This window comes from Odontesthes bonariensis, chromosome 11, assembly GCF_027942865.1.
Source record: "Odontesthes bonariensis isolate fOdoBon6 chromosome 11, fOdoBon6.hap1, whole genome shotgun sequence".
Classification (NCBI taxonomy): domain Eukaryota; kingdom Metazoa; phylum Chordata; class Actinopteri; order Atheriniformes; family Atherinopsidae; genus Odontesthes; species Odontesthes bonariensis.
In genome coordinates, this window is record NC_134516.1 from 12151575 (window position 1) to 12167591 (window position 16017).

The 16017-nt window shown below is 44.8% G+C and overlaps 1 protein-coding gene across 2 annotated transcripts in view; it reads right to left on the reverse strand.

Annotated features, from left to right (window-relative positions):
- Nucleotides 1-15613, reverse strand: part of LOC142391639 (prospero homeobox protein 1-like) — a 45534-nt gene extending 29921 nt beyond the window's left edge. The window contains exons 1-5 of one of the 2 annotated variants that reach the window (XM_075477561.1): nt 15229-15613; nt 11710-12121; nt 10884-11489; nt 9388-10614; nt 3956-4063 (exon numbers count right to left, since the gene is read on the reverse strand). In XM_075477561.1, the coding sequence (XP_075333676.1) occupies nt 3956-4063; nt 9388-10614; nt 10884-11489; nt 11710-12060 (2292 nt within the window). In that variant the 5' untranslated portion in view covers nt 12061-12121; nt 15229-15613. Of the gene's footprint in view, nt 1-3955; nt 4064-9387; nt 10615-10883; nt 11490-11709; nt 12122-14609; nt 14742-15228 lie in introns of those variants that run through there. The other variant, XM_075477562.1, reaches the window with a different exon arrangement.
- Between the last annotated feature and the right edge of the window lie 404 nt (nt 15614-16017).

Consider the following 16017-nt stretch of genomic DNA (forward strand, 5'->3'; position numbering starts at 1 on the left):
CGCTATCATCATCTGCGCAGCCAAATCCTCATATATTGTAACCCTCTGTTTGCTATTGTTGTCTGAAAAATGCTGAAAACAAATCGGTGAGCCACACTACACCAGTGGCTGGCATGTTCTTGCCTGTCCATTAATGCACACACACACACTGCAGTTGGTTTTAAATCAATCCACATTCTGCCATATTTCTGTTAACATGTACCCATCCACATCTGACGATCCTCCCCATGTTTGAGTTTTTTTCACAAGTTTTGCATTTTAAAATTGTAAACCACTGTGTTTTGGACCTGATTTGTGTTATGTGTCCATCAAGAAAAGTAAAAAAAAAAAAAAAGCTGGTCATCACGATTTTTGTTGTTGTTCGAAGCTCCTCTCTAAAGAGGCGTATTAAGTTACTACAAACAACGTCGCAGCTTAATGAAGTTTTATGTCAGAGACTAGCCAAGAAGATATTCAAAATGGTTGTCGTTCTTCGAGTGTGACAGCCATTAAAGCTTAGAAAATAAATTCCAATACAAACACGTTTTCAATCCAGTAAATCGCCGCTGTTTGCGGTTCTGCCTGCAGTTACGGAGGCTGCGACGCTTGTCCGCCTGCGAGGCAAAGTGGGCGGCCAAAACGCCGCAAACATGTCCTAATCTAAATCCTTGTTTATTGAGATTGGAGAGATTAATTGAATATCAGTTTGGGGATAAACGCGCATATTAGAGACTCATTTTGAAAGCTAATATCAATCTCCAGAAGACAAACTGCATAAACTGAAACTCAGTTTCAGTTGGAGCTGAGTTAGCCGTGGAGCTAACTCATTAGCTCCACGGCGAAGCTAGGCTTGATTTGGTAACACAAATGTTAAACAAAAGACAAGTAACAACTTATTACGTCAGCACATTACAGTATTACACATTTTTGTATTTCCTTTTCTCCACTTTAAAAGGTTCACAATGTCTTGACATGAGATCTTGTAGAATAAGTTTGGGGATGCACATTTGCTGGCAAGTCGATCGCAAGTTAGCAAATAGTTCAATTCGCATTGCTATTGCTGTAGCAATCGTGGCCTTCTTAAGGTGACCTTTATATTCATGGTTTGCAGGTCCTCAAAGACAAAAGTTTAAGTTTAAAATATGTTGCCTGTCTCAGCTTTTTCGCGAGTTCGTCTGTGGCACACACGCAACGCAGTCCTAAAGCTTTTTCCCACCTTATCTGGAGGAGTTTGCCTCGACCAGCTTTAAAGTTCAGACAAATGAGGACACATGGAACAGGTAATTGTCTGCTTGTCTGCATGTTGCTCTCGTGCATGTTCTGTACGTATTCGTGAGAAAACGGAATCACAAACGGGCTGCGGAGTGCCTTGCTGACCTGCAATTAAAACACGATTGCTCCATTCAAGCACCGCTCTAAGGAATTTCTTGTTGTCGAGACATAGTGCGAAGGGAGAATCGTTGGCTCGATTTGTGAACGGGCATCTGATGCTCAGACCTGATTCCAAGGACCAAAACGCACGTTTAAAAATGCCTCGTGTTTTGTAATTTGTATGAAAATCGTGGCGTGTTTAATCGAGTGAATTTTAGAGTTAACAGTATCTCTTGTTTAACAGGTGAAACTTAGAGGTGGCTTCCTGTGAGAAAGAGTTTGAGAAATATTTTCTTTTAAGAACTAAAACATGCTGGTAAAACTTTTGATTGGCCAACAAAATTCTTCAGTGTGCTGTTTTATTCCCACAGTAAAGGGTTCTTTTTAAAAAAAAATTTTTTATCACTTAATGGACTCCTGCTTAATGACAAATTAGACTCGCTCTCTGGCAGCAGGTAGGCTTTGCAACCTTGTGTTTGCCTAGCAACCTGGTGTCCCGGCGACCCTTGTTGCCATGGCAGCCGATGAGGATGTGGCACTGCCATGAGGAAATGGTCACCACAGATATGAGCCAAAGGGCAGCTGGTGTCTGTGTGTGTGTGTTTTGTGGCAGCTCATTTGAATACAGCGTCCTGAATCTGTCGAGGAGCCGTATGCTCCTTTGCAAAACCGTAGCAGCTTGTAAACACAAAACAATCCGAGTCTTTGTTTTAAAGCTGTTGTTCTGTTGTCATCCCTTTCATTTGTTTGCCCCCTCCTCCCTGCATTCCCTCTGTCATTTTATCCAAACACGCAATCGCACGCACACATGTTGTCAGCCTTTTTTTTTTTGTTTGTTTGAAACTTTTTCTTGCTTTTCTGGACATTCATTCGGGTTTTTGTTTGTTTGTTTGGAATTCTTTCTTTCTGCTTGCGCTCGGCGTCAAGTGAAGGGATTTCATCATGATTAACTATCTCTAATTATCTCGTGTCGGTGTTTTCGAGAAAAAAGTTCAGCTTCTCGGCTCATGTTGCTGAGAGTGGCAAACATCGGTGTATGTGCGAGGGATGTGAGTGAAAGGAACACAAAGGTTTAAGTCACGGTGTGTGTGTGTGTGTGTGTTGGGGGAGGGGTCTTACAGTAAGTGAGTGAGAGGGAAAGTGGGCGTTTTCCACCTCCCGCACACCCCTTCCAACCCCAGGACGATTAAGGCCAGAAACTCTAATTATGCTACAAAGACGTGACAGACTGGAGCACCCATCTGCGCTGCAGGGTCTCATCACACACACACTCACGCACACACACACACACACACACACACACACACACACACACACACACACACACACAGAGTAATGAAGTAACAAAACTGAATAATATCCGACAGTGAAATGCATAAAAGTTTTAGATGAGCGCGACACACGTTGGTAATAACAACGACCAATAAAAGCGCTTCCGTAACCAAATGCTTCTCGCTAAAAATGCAGACCTGTTTGTTCCTCAACCCCATCTGCCACTGAAAACACACTGATGGGGTTTCTGAGAACTGATGCTAAAGATGCCATCACTTTGGGTTCTTGTATGTCCTCAGAGTGACCACAATCCAGGTGTATATACACAGATATTGTATTGATATTGTATTGAGAAAATTTGATTTGAAATGCAACCCTGGCCTTTTTTATTTTTTTTAAATATATATATACCGTATATGTAGTTTTTAGCTCATTCCTGCACAGTAAATCATTTGTTGCTAAATAAGTCTCTTTGTGTGCTTTGACATCATCAAACTTTAAAGGGATAGTTCGCCTCTTTTGACATGAAGCTGTATGACATCCCATATTAGCAATATCATTTATGAACGTTGACTTACCCCCTCTGCGTCCTGTGAGCCAAGTTCCAGCCTCGTTTTGGCGTTGATGAAGGTAGTCCGGCTAGTTTGCTGGGGCTTAAAAAATAAAGTGTCTTGCTTCTCAAAACAATATGCGTTCAAAAGAGTAATACATTTGCATCACATAATTGTCCATCCAGCAAAAGTCAGACCTCACAATCGCTTGGCGCTGTTTCTCTCTACCTTTATATCAATACGTTTAGCCACCTAGCGATAGCCGCACCTGTTATGGTGTTTCCTGCTCGGAAGCAGGGGAGTGCTGGATCTGCACTTTGGTCTGCACAGTTTACACAGCCCGCAGTGATACGAAGGGAGAGAGAAATAGCGCCAAGCGATTGTGAGGTCTGACTTTCTGGACGGACGATTTTGTGATGCAAATGTATCACTCTTTTGAAAGCATATTGTTTTGAGAAGCAAAACGCTTTATTTCTTAAGCCCCAGCCAACTTGCCGGACTACCTTCGTCAACGCCAAAACTCAGCTGGAACTCGGCTTACAGGACGCAGCAGGGGGTAAGTCAATGTTCATAAATGATATTGCTAATATGGGATGTCATACAGCTTCATGTCAAAAGAGACGAACTATCCCTTTAAGCTGTATCTTTTTCTTCCATCTAAACCTTCCAACCGTATGAAATGAGACAAGGAGGACGTGACAACACACGGGAAAAATGTGCAAGAGAACAGTGATGACGTGTTCAAAGAGGAAGGAGAACACAAATGAAGGAACGGGTCTTACCTTGACGTCAGAGAAGTACATTTTGAGCATGTTGGACGAAGGGTAGCGAGTGTAGAAGAACATCAGCTTGGCTTTCTTCAGGTGGTTTGGTGACAAGCCCTCCTGAATCTGAGTAATTGATGCGTTAAGGAGCCAACAATAGGCCGTGTTACTGTAACACAGGAAGGTTTTTTTTTCTCGCCTCATTTGCAACATTGGTCAAAAAATCGTTTTGCAGACAAAACTCACTGTTGTGTCAATGCACTTCCACAACAATCGTATTGATTAAAAAGGCTTCAACGGCAGCGCCTGCAGCTGATGTTTGGCACTCGAGTGCTACAATTGGACTACGTTGCATTAGAAAAGTCGGTGTCCATACCTCTTACGGACGGGTTTGTGACCTAAATTCACCTCTTCGTTGCTGTGCCGGAAAGTTTCTCCTCTGTTTAGAGACGGTTTCTCGTGACAAGCATTCCGCCGGTTATTTAAATCAGACGCTTAAGTTTATTGCACCTCGCGCCATCTTCCAAGGGAACGCAGTGCTTAATATAAGTGATGCCACTGTATAAATACTTTTGTGTGTTTGTCATGTGCTGTGGTACGAATGTGGGATCTAAAGTCTGGCAAATTGCGGATATGCCCAGCGGTTAAAAAGCTCTCATTCACAACTAGAGAAGCATTTTAAAACAACCGGAGTGATTCATCTCAGACATGGAAGGGGTCCTGGCAGCATGCCACTTAGGGGCCATGCATTTATTGAGACGGCAGAAAAATCTAGAGACCGAATTTGTCACACCCAGTCTTCTAGTTTGTGTGGCACTTTTCCCTCAAAGCAAACACAAGCACCTGCTGGCTTTTGATCAAATCCCTCAATCCCTCCTGCTCCGCAGCGCCTGTCCCACTATCTCCACTATGAAAATAATAATTGTGGAGGCCTCGAATGTAGGGGTGCTAAGAGCGCTCGTGTCCAGCAGTGTGTGTGTGTGTGTGTGTGTGTGTGTGACAACAGCTGTGCCCCACCACGTTGCCATTTCCCCACCACATTAACAGCCCTATAATCTATCAGAGAAGATGAGGCAATCAATGAAGCCCCCTGCAAGGTCAATTAGCACACAGTGAAAACACACACACACACAGACACGCACACACGCATAAAGAAAACCCCAGGGGCCATGTATGGCTGGAAAGAGGGAAAGAGTAGCATCAGCAATCGGGTGTAAGGAAAAGGAGACGCTTGAGGACAGAGTGGAGGAGATATTTAAAAGGCTAGTTTGGCTTTGTCTCGACAATAACCGCAATCGTGTTTTTCTTTTGACGTCTGAATGAGTTATCCAGTTCCACTCAAGTCGAAAGGGCAATACAACCTTATAATTTACCCTCGTCGGGAAATTCAACCTAATGCACATGTCGAGTAGGTATTTCGTTTGGGCTTAAACGGTTCCGACATTTTAACGTCAGTTATTCTTTCACCGTTGCTCTAAAGATATAAGAATTTATATATATATATATATATCTACTGTATATATTCAACCTTGACATAATCCAACAATGGGTACAAATCCCCATGATAAAAAAAACAAAACGAAACAAAACACTACCGTTGAGCCAAAAGCGAGTCCTATTGTCATCCATCATTCATTTAGCAGCACATACGTCAGGTCGCTGGACAACAACACCATCACTTAGTTAACATTCATACCAACCTGTCACTGCATGTGTGTGTGTGTGTGTGTGTGTGTGTGTGTGTTTAGGTCAGATATTATATTGTGTTCTGTTTTTTTTCCTTTGTGAACACAAACAACATGACTCAGAGTAAACACACCATATAATATGAATAAAAAGCTAATCATGTGTTTCTGTGTAATGGTACCTAAAGTGAGTCAGCGAATTAATGCAACTTTTGCCCCATCTTCCTTTCTTCCTATTTGCTTGTGTTTTTTCCCCGAATGCATATCTGTCAAATAGTCTGTGAGTGTGTTGGGCAAGGCTCACTGTATCAGCTGTAACTTGACCATCTTCCCAGGTGTGTGTGTGTGTGTGTGTCTGAATGGGAGGGGTGGATTGGGAGAAAAAGAGGGGGTGGAGGGATAAATTCATAAATGAATGGAGGACATCTGCTCAGCTCAATACAAAGGATTAAAGATACACAGACCCGAGTGTGTTTCTCTGTGTTTGAAATAGCGTTTCAGGTGAACTATGATCGTGAAAAACAACTTCAAAATAACGGCAAAAGCATTTTTTTGAAGCCTTAAAGCCACCAGAAACCAACAAATCAACCATATTCCCGCCGTGTAAACCATCCACGCTGTGCTTCTTAAACTAGAGATTAAAAAGACGTTTTGTTTTTTTTTCCCTTAAAATAATGCGGTACAGCTCATTTGTTCGGCGTAGGGAGCGCCACATAATCGACATCGAACTGGCACATATTTACAACCACTCTTTGGATTGAGTTTGTCACAGAAATCATATCAGGATAAACACTAGTAATTAATAAACGGTAAAACAAAAGTCACCAATGGCAGCTAATGCTTTGCTCTAAGGAAGTGTCTTTTTATACAAATGGATCTAATAAATCCATGCCTCGGTCATAATTTGGTTCCAAATCAAAGATGAATGTTAGGACGAGCAGTGGAATACGCCACCTGCTACCGACTGCAGCTGAAGACTAAATGCAACTAAGCTGTGTCCTGTTGCGTGTCATGGCAAAAATGCCAAGAACACTTCGTAAGTTTGCAGAAGCTTAAAGGGATAGTTCGCCTCTTTTGACATGAAGCTGTATGACATCCCATATTAGCAATATCATTTATGAACATTGACTTACCCCCTGCTGCGTCCTGTGAGCCGAGTTCCAGCCGAGTTTTGGCGTTGACCAAAGTAGTCCGACTAGTTGGCTGGGGTGTAAAAAATAAAGCGTTTGCTTCTCAAAACAATATGCGTTCAAAAGAGTAATACATTTGCATCACAAAATCGTCCCTCCAGAAAAAGTCAGACCTCACAATCGCTTGGCGCTATTTTCTCTCCCTTCGTATCACTGACAAAGACGTGACGCCTGCCGACAGCCGCGCCTGTTTCACGGTGTTTACTGCTCGGAAGCAGGGGACTGCTCGGTCTGCACTTCGGTCTGCACGGTTTACACCTTGAAACAGACGCGGCTGTCGGCAGCACGCAGTGATACGAAGGGAGAGAACATAGCGCCAAGAAATTGTGAGGTCTGACTTTTTCCTGGATAACGATTTTGTGATGCAAATGTATTACTCTTTTGAACGCATATTGTTTTGAGAGGCAAAGCGCTTTCTTTTCGGGACCCCAGCCAACGAGCCGGACTACCTTCGTCAACACCAAAACGAACTCGGCTCACAGGACGCAGCGGGGGGTAAGTCAATGTTCATAAATGATATTGCTAATATGGGATGTCATACAGCTTCACGTCAAAAGAGGCGAACTATCCCTTTAAAAAAAGTAGTGGACGCCACAAAAAAAAAAAAAAAAAAAAAAATCACATTTCAGATTCCAACAAAATTGAAGCAAAAGCAGTTTACGCTGTAGCTCGGAAGGGTCGGGACCACTCAGCTTCCACACATGCGTAGATCTAAAAAAGAAAAAAAGAAAAGAAAAAAAAAAAAGGCGTTTTCGATCGACCAAAGTCCAAGTCAGCTGCTTCCCTTTATTTTTCCTATTGCTTTCATCCACTATCATATATAACTGTTCTCACATAATATGATATGTTATGTTGTGATATAAATGTTTGCGCGATTGTGAATCAGGTGAATTAAAAGCTTTTTATTAAAAATAATGATGTATCAAAACAATGTATTATTATCTTTTTACCCACTAAATCAAACGAAAGGTCCGCAGGGTTTTGAAGGGTGGTCAATATCTTTGAAATACTAATGTCCAGTTTCAAAGATCCACCCCCCACCCCCGTATCAAATGAATGGGAGAGCATTTAGGAATGAAACGGCTCAACCGTATAAAGAGATGTGTCAAATATTTCTTGTCTTTTAATTAAAGGAACACCTAAATTAGCTTTGAAGGTGACACTGATCAAAATCCTCGTCCCCCTGTTTGTCGGGTTCAAAGTCTTATTTCTCTTTTCACTTTGTTGTTCAAACGTTGCATGTTTGTGCACACCCCTGTTTGTACACGTGTGAGTCAAAGTGGAGTGGCCAGCAGAAGCCCTCTCCATATGAAAGGTTAGGAACGAAAAGATAAACAGCTACCTGAAAACACCTGTCGACGCGCACACGCCATGAAAGGGAGTGTGTTTTTTTTTTGCCCGTGCGTGCGAGCGCGCGGCGAAAAGGAAGCAAAGCACACACAGCTGCCGAGCAACTGAGAGCGAAGGCCAACAAATGAAAGTGAGTAGGAGTGTTTCGTAATGGGGGGGGGGGGGAAGCTAAAAATGATAGAGGAAACTGTGTACATTTCAGATATTACACTTCTCTTTATGTTTGCCAATAACACTAATACACTTTTAGAAAGCTGCCAACAATGAATCCAAACATTCGCCTGCTCCTCTCCTGCTCTCTTTGAAATATGATTAGCTTTGAGCTCCTGTGGATGAGGTTTTACCTCACACACACACACACACACGCACGCACCCCTGACAAAGTGAAATATGATTTGCTTTGAGCGTTTATGTACAAAGTCTTTGCGATGAAAGAGAACCTAGCAGCGCGCGAGAGCGTCTCAGACGGTGGGAACAGTGCGTTTGTGTGTTAAAGAGGGAGCTCACGAGCCTTTCTCAGCACCTTTAAACACCACAACCTGCTGCACAGACTTAAAAGAGAGAGAGAGAGAGAGCAGCGCGCGCGACCTGTTTAATCTTCCCACTCTTGCAAGACCCGGCGCGCCCCTTTTCATCTTCCCCTCTTAGAGAGGAAACAAGAGCCTAAGAGCAGGAACCAATTCATGAAGATTAATTGATTTTGAAGACTTGGTGTCACTCTGCCTCCTGCTGCCACTGCCTCCAACACGGTTCAGTGTTCGACTGTGTGAAAAATGTGACTCTCGTGGATCATGGAAAGCAAATAATATGAAACATTATGGCACGGACACTTTGTTCATTCCTTCAAAGTGTTTAGCTTTCCCATGGTAATATGTAAAACTTATCATGACTCTGAATGTGGAAAAAAATAGCACGTTTTATTCACTAATATTAGGTATATCTTTCTGATATTAACTCTTGTTGAACTTCATATAGTTTTAGTATGTTGTCTAATCATCATTTCCAGTTTATTTTAGCTTTTCAACATGCAAAGAGCGGCAGGTTTGGACTAAAGTGATCAAAATCAGCGTGCGGTTCGAGCACGGCATCATTCCGATGGTAATCCGAAAACCGAGAGTCTAATTTTTTTTCCAAAGATTGCCTTGTTTCTGAAGCACTTGCACATTTATGAAAGCATACACACTCTCACACAAACAGAGAGCAAAGCTTACGCTGAAAAGGATACAGTGCTGCCTGAGTAGGGCGATATTTCAGCCATGTCTTGCAGGTCCCCACACTCAGACTTGATGAGGGATAGTGACAGGCCCTCTGGCCCGTGCTGGCTCGGAGAGCTCTGCCTGTGGTTATAGTGACCCATATGGCCTCCTGCAAGGGACGCCATTTTGGTTCTGATGCTGACACTTTCCCGGGTTATGTCCATGGAGTCAGGAGAGGACTGGTGGTGGTCCTTGGGACCTGGATGGTAGCCAGGTCCACTGCCGTGTGACCCCAGGGGGCTCTGAAAGGGGTAACCCATTAGGGGAAGAGGGAACGGGTGACGAAACGATGGAGGGCTAAAACCAAGCGAAGCTGTGAGGGGAGACGGGTGGAGGGAATGATGGTGAGGAGGTGGAGGGGCAGGAAGAGAGGGGTTGGTATTCTCTCCGCTACCTCCTCCGCTCTTGCGTACCACCAGTGGCAGTGCCTCTGTTTGATCGATGGGTGTCGGTACACCGCTCAGTCTGCTACTCAAGCCACTGAACGAATCCAGGGGGCTTGGAACGATTACATCGCCGAAGCAATGCAGCCTCTGGTTGGAGGAGTGGTAGTTGGGGGTGGGACTGCCATCCCCATTCAGACTGAGTGCCAACGTGCCACCACCAAAGCGCGAGTCGGGGGTAAGGGGGGGCATGGGGCCGAAAGGTGGTGGGCAGGACGAGGATGAATTGGAGGAAGAGGAGGGTGCGGCTGGTGTGCTGCTGTGGCAGCCATGATGGCGACTGGTGATCTGCTTGGGCGAGGAGAAGCCTTTGACGACGGTGTCAACGACCTGCGATACGGCACAGTTCAGCTCCTGCTTCAGAGTCTCTGCCAACCGCCTTCCTCCTGCCCCTCCTTCTGCCGCCGCCGCTCTCCTTTTCATCACTCTTTCTCTACTCCTCTCCTCTCCCTCCCTGCTGTCCACATCCTCCTCCATTTCTCCATCTATCAAGGCTTGTTCACGGAGGAGGGCTCGGGCGCGGTCCAGGAACAGACCTGGGTCCAGCTCAGACAGGTCATCGCGGCCATGCCGCCCTCTGTCTCGGTGCCTCTCTTCCAGACCATCAGAGCGGATGCTGTCCTCTGACAAGTTCCCATCTTCCTCTCTTTCTCCGCCTCGGTCGGCCTCTCCGTTCTCAATGTTTTCTTCCTCTTCCTCTGTTTCAGAGTCATAAATCTGGTAGAACTTTTCCTGAAGTTGGCGCAGTTGTTTCTGAACAAAGGAGAAAGACTGTTAAAGACGAATTCTCCTGACACATAAGGATTAGTTACAGAAATCCTATTTACAATATCATAGGAACACATTAAAGAAAGCTGAAAAAAGACTTATTGGTGATGTTTACGTCATGATGGACAACACCACCAATGCTTTTCTATATCAGCACGATACTGAGGTTTATTTAAGCATTTTCTATTTTATTACCATTCTTTTGGCTTCTAAACACATGTTTCAAACTCACTAGAGAGTCGCCTGCCACCTACCTGCATGTCTTCAAGTTGTAGTTTGAGTTGCCTCCTCTCTTCCTGTCTCTGCTCCTGCCTGGAACACACCAGCTGGGTGAAACTGTGTTGCTGCTGTGGTAGACGCTGCTTTCTCTTGTTCTCTCGGTAAACCTCTCCAACACCAACCATGCCGCCCCGTGAACCCGGAGAGCTCAGAAGGGAAGAAGGGCAGTCGCTGCGGCTGCTGGTGTTGTGACTGCTGCCGTCTCCTCTGTGGTCATTGCTGTTGCTGCTGCTGCTCTCATTCTCGCGGTGGCTTTCTTGGTGGTCGCCAGCGTTGGGCCGAACCAGTGGAGAGTGACTCATGCCACGGATGATGTTTTCCACACGGGCTCGCTTGGCGCGGAGATGCTCGTCCGACAGTCGGTCCAGGTCAAAGGAGGAGAGAGGGAGGGGCTGTGAAAGGGCATGGGAATTGTGGTTTGAAGGAGGTGGTGGGCGCCCAAAGGAAGAGGAGGTCGTTGGAGGGGGCAGAGGAGGCCCAGGAGAAAGGCAGTCAGATGGGCTGTCCCGGTCACGGGAGGAGTTGCTACAGGCATCCTCCGCATGGATCTCAGAACCTCCACTGGACAAAGCTCCACTCCCCTTTGAAAGACAAAAGCACAGAATTAATAAGCAAATACTTAATCAGATCCATAAAATCAATAGAACAATGAATGAGGACTGAAGAGTCCTGGCCTGTTTGGTTGGTTTATCCGTGAAATGGCTTCTCTGTATTGACTGTTAGAATGGATCATTGAGAGTGAAAGAAGCGGAGTATTACCTGACTCAAATTTCACCACTGTATGTGTGTGTTGACGCGTACCTGGAAGCCTGAGTCGCTGCCCCCATTTTTTCCCATGTTTTTCTTCAAAAGCTGGGAGATGATTGTAGCACCAGGGAAAGGCATTATGGCATCCTCATAGGAGTTGGCCCTCTTAAGCAGCTTCCTCAGAACGTTTGACTTCTCTCCATCACCGTTCGTCCCTCCGTGGCTGTGGCCGACCAGTGAACAGTCTCCATCCTGATCGGGGCCGTGTGATTGGTTCATTCTGTCGAGCAGGGTCTCCCTGGCGCGGGTGAATATCGCACTGCCCACAGTCCTTTTCACCCCGATGTCGACTCGTCTGCGCTTGGTCTGTCTGGTTAGGAGGGTGGTGCTGTCATGATCAGGCATCACGCAGGGCAGCTAAAAATGCATGACCAGGGGTCCTCACACGCAGGATGAGAGGAGTTACCTGGACAGAGGCACAATTAATACGAGTCAATACGAATTGTGAGTAGTTTTGAAATTAAGAGTGGTCTGTACAAAAATAAAAGCTTTGGATTGGAAGATTAAAAAAAAAAAAGAAAGATTACTGGCTTTCAATTTCAATAAACCACCACAGATTATGTGCAATTTTCTTACTTCAGTATCAGAGTAGACAGTAATCGACAGGGGAAAAAAATAAAAAAATAACCACTGATTAGCCAGCCCAAAGACAAGTCAAATCAAAATGCCCGAGCAGTCACTTGTGACGATTGTAAATTGAGCAAAGTACCACCCCCTCTCCAAAAAAAAGGAAGAGACCAAGGGAACATCTGTGTGAAACAGCATAATCTTAAAAATGGTTCAAGGAAACATCCCCACAGAGAAGTAGCACCTGCCTGTTATAACCAAAATAATTCCCTCTGTGTCCCTTAACGGGTAACCTTGATTTCTGCATCTTGTGAGGAGCTGTGAAGAATTGACAGCTTCTCTCTTTCTCTCTCATCGTCAGAGGCATTTCATTCCACTCTGAAGACAAAGGGGCAGAGTTCTCCTTTTGCTTATTGTGTTTAGTCTTCACTTTTACTGCTTTGTTATTTGACAAATGAACTCCTGCCTTAAACCCGTGAAAGCACCAAATCTGGATTTCGTTTCAATTCCATTTCGGCAAAACAAAAGTTAGTCTTGCCAAAGTTCTCCAAGAGCTACATGTTTGAACCTTTTCTTTATCTGCTGTCATTATTGTCTTCTCCTGTAGAAAGGCCAGTTTTCTTTGTTCCTCTTTTTTTTTTTTTGAAAGAAACCCAAACTCATCATCTGCAACTGCAAGACCTGCACTGAAACATTTCCAAGTGTGGGTATAAAACATTTAGAGGGAACTCTTTGGAAAACTTTGGTGTCTTTCGGTGAACAAATGGTTCAAGAGGCCGCTTCAGCATTGCATTCCTCATTCATTTCTTTAAATGTAATCGTCAAGCAATTGAACGTAAAGACTAAATCAAAACCGTTCAAAAAGCCTTGCTTAAAATACACCCTTGCCTTTTTCACTCAGTTAAATGTGGCACATAAATACCTGCTCGCTCGTCCTTACGCGCGCACACACACACACACACACACACACACACACACACACACACACACACAAAATGGAATTGCTTTCTACATTGCGTGTTTGCATCTGTTTTGCAAGGGATTTCAAGGTCTAGACTAGGGAAATAATTTGCGAATGAAACATTTTTCAGTAAAACAACAGTTTCGTAGCACTGTGACCAGAGTCGAACATCTTTGGTCCAGGTTAAAAAAAAAAGAAGCCAGACAGCAAACATGTAAAGAGACTGAATCCAGGATGCCAGTATGGTACATTTACAGAACTCAACAAAGCAGATCACTGTTGTGTTTCTGCATAGCCGTCACTCAATGGTATACTTTTGGTTACTTTGAATATGATACAGAGTGTCACTGTTGTAATTCTAGGTGTTTCGAAGGGGAACACTCAGCCTCTCAGTGCAGTGCTGGCCAGTGACCCAGATGCACACACCAACACAATATCCATGCATGCATACTCACATTTCTGCCTATTTGCATTATCTGTTACTCAACATTGCTCAGGGTAGAGGTCTAGCGCTCCCTCAAGCAAAGATAGTTTAGGTTTCAGAGGTCCAAAGAGCTTATACTGTTTGGGCTATTTTGAAATATTTGTCATGGTGAAATTGAGCGTGTAAGCAGCATAAAAGCAAGCAAACATCTTCCGTCTGCACAAAATAAAGCACAAAACGGCAAAGGGGTCAGCATTTTCTCCCCCCCAACCCCGACTCGATCTTCTTCAAAAAAAATCCCACACAGACAATATTCAAAAAGCACGAGCTCAATGCAGGTCAAGCTGATCTGAGCCCCGATTAAAGGTGAGCGTTGAAAAGGGATGTGAGAATGCGCGCGCGTGTTTTTTTTTTTTTTTTTCTTGTAACTAAACTGAAACTTTTGTTGAACTGAAATGAGAAGTAACTGGTTAAAACAGAAAATGAGTTAGCTTTGGCATTTGAAATGAGTGCAATTTAGAGGTGACTCGGGGCTGAGGCACCTAAATTAAAAGGAGAATAATCTGGATTTTCAGCCACACAGCGACCCACTTTGTAAAATAAATTCCAAAATAGAAAGCAGCGTAAGGTAAAGTAAGTTTTGGAAACATCTTCTTCTTCTTCTTTTTTTTTTTTTTTTTTTTTTGCAGTTAATTTATTTGCCCTACTTTTCACTTTCTCGGAATGAAAACACCACAGGCTGAAAAGTAAAGGTCGACCGTTCCCTTCTGGCTGTGTGAGCGGTCCGGGCTGTCCAGACTGACCCTAAACAGCTCTCTGGGCGGCTGATATAGAGGCGTTTGTCATCTTCCAAACAACAATTTGCCCACGATAATGACACGGCACTGACAGCCCCACGCAGCAACAGGAGGAACGCGTTGTCACGAAGCACTCTGGACGCACCGTTCAAATCTATTTATGTCCAGTTTACGTGGATTTCCTCAAGTAGAAGAGCGAGTCAAACGGGATAAACCCTCTCCTGATCGGGTCTGTCATCCGCTGTCAGAGTCCTCCATTTGCTTTATCTGCCAAACCAAACGGGATTTTAAAGCCCCCCCCCCCCCCCCCCCTTTGCTGCACTGAATGAGTTGTGTTCATTATCTGATTTCAAAACTGCCACGAAATCCGAAAGTTATCAGGTGCGCGTAAAAGCGCAAGATGAACTAAACGCTGTCAGAACTGGCGACTTAAGTAGACTTAAGCGAGGCAGTGGAGGAAATTATAAACTTTTTTATATCCCCGTCAGCCTCCAAAAGAGTTCAAGGCAGCCAGCGGAGGTAGAAATCGAGCCATGGAGTCAAAAACAGAGCAGAGCTTTTTAGGAAAACGCATCCAAGATTAAACCGAACCATCTGGATCCGTGACGAGGATGGACGGAGTCCATGAACTGGAGACAGTGGAAGTTGAGTTGGACCTTATACACACACACACACACACACACACACACACGATGCAATCGGACAAATATTCACCACCTCCCCCGAGTGGCAACAGTAACCGTCACATAAGAGTTTGTACTTACTTTTCTCTCGAGCGTTTCCAAAAGCCGCTCCGTCGAAGAAAGGGCGAACACTAGAGACAGATCCGCACTCGCCTTTGAGATCAATGCCGTAATTTACTACGGCAAAGTGGAGACGTATGCAGAGCGTGCGCGCGCGCGCGCGGGCGCCAGTGTGTGTGTGTGTGTGTGTGCGGGAGGGAGGGAGAGGGAGATACAGAGAGAGCTAAGCTCATAGAGAAAGTGTGTGTGGTATGTGTGCGAGAGAGTAATAGGAGAGACAGCGAGCTTGGCAGAGAGTCTGCTCTTGTGCGCCGCTCTCCTCCCGGGATGGGAAGTGTTTAGTATCGAGCGCGCCCGGTCCGTCCCGCACTCTCCGTTCGTCGCGAATCCCCTCTTTCCCCTCTGAGCCGACTGCAAGACTCTCGGCATAAAGAAACAAGAAGAGACGAGCATGAAGGATACGCGAAGACGCTGCGTCACCGGCTCCGGAGTGAGGTAACGGCTCCACCTGACCAATAAGGAGGAGGAACCGGGGACGGTGGATTTTTATTTATAAGGAGCCAACAGAAAGCGGTGCCCCCCAGCTAGAGCGGACGGGCAAAGGCAGGAGAGAGTCGCGGAGGGTAAACGGAGAGCCAGTTTTAGTTGTAAAAAAAAAAAAAAAATCTTTGCAGAATAAGTTTATTGCTTAACTGACTCCAGGGATGCGTTACGGCCCCGTTTCCTGTTCGTTTTGAGTAATGACAACGGGGGAGTTTTCCCCGAGTTTGTGGTGCAAATATATGAACGGCTTCAAAGAGTAAATATTTG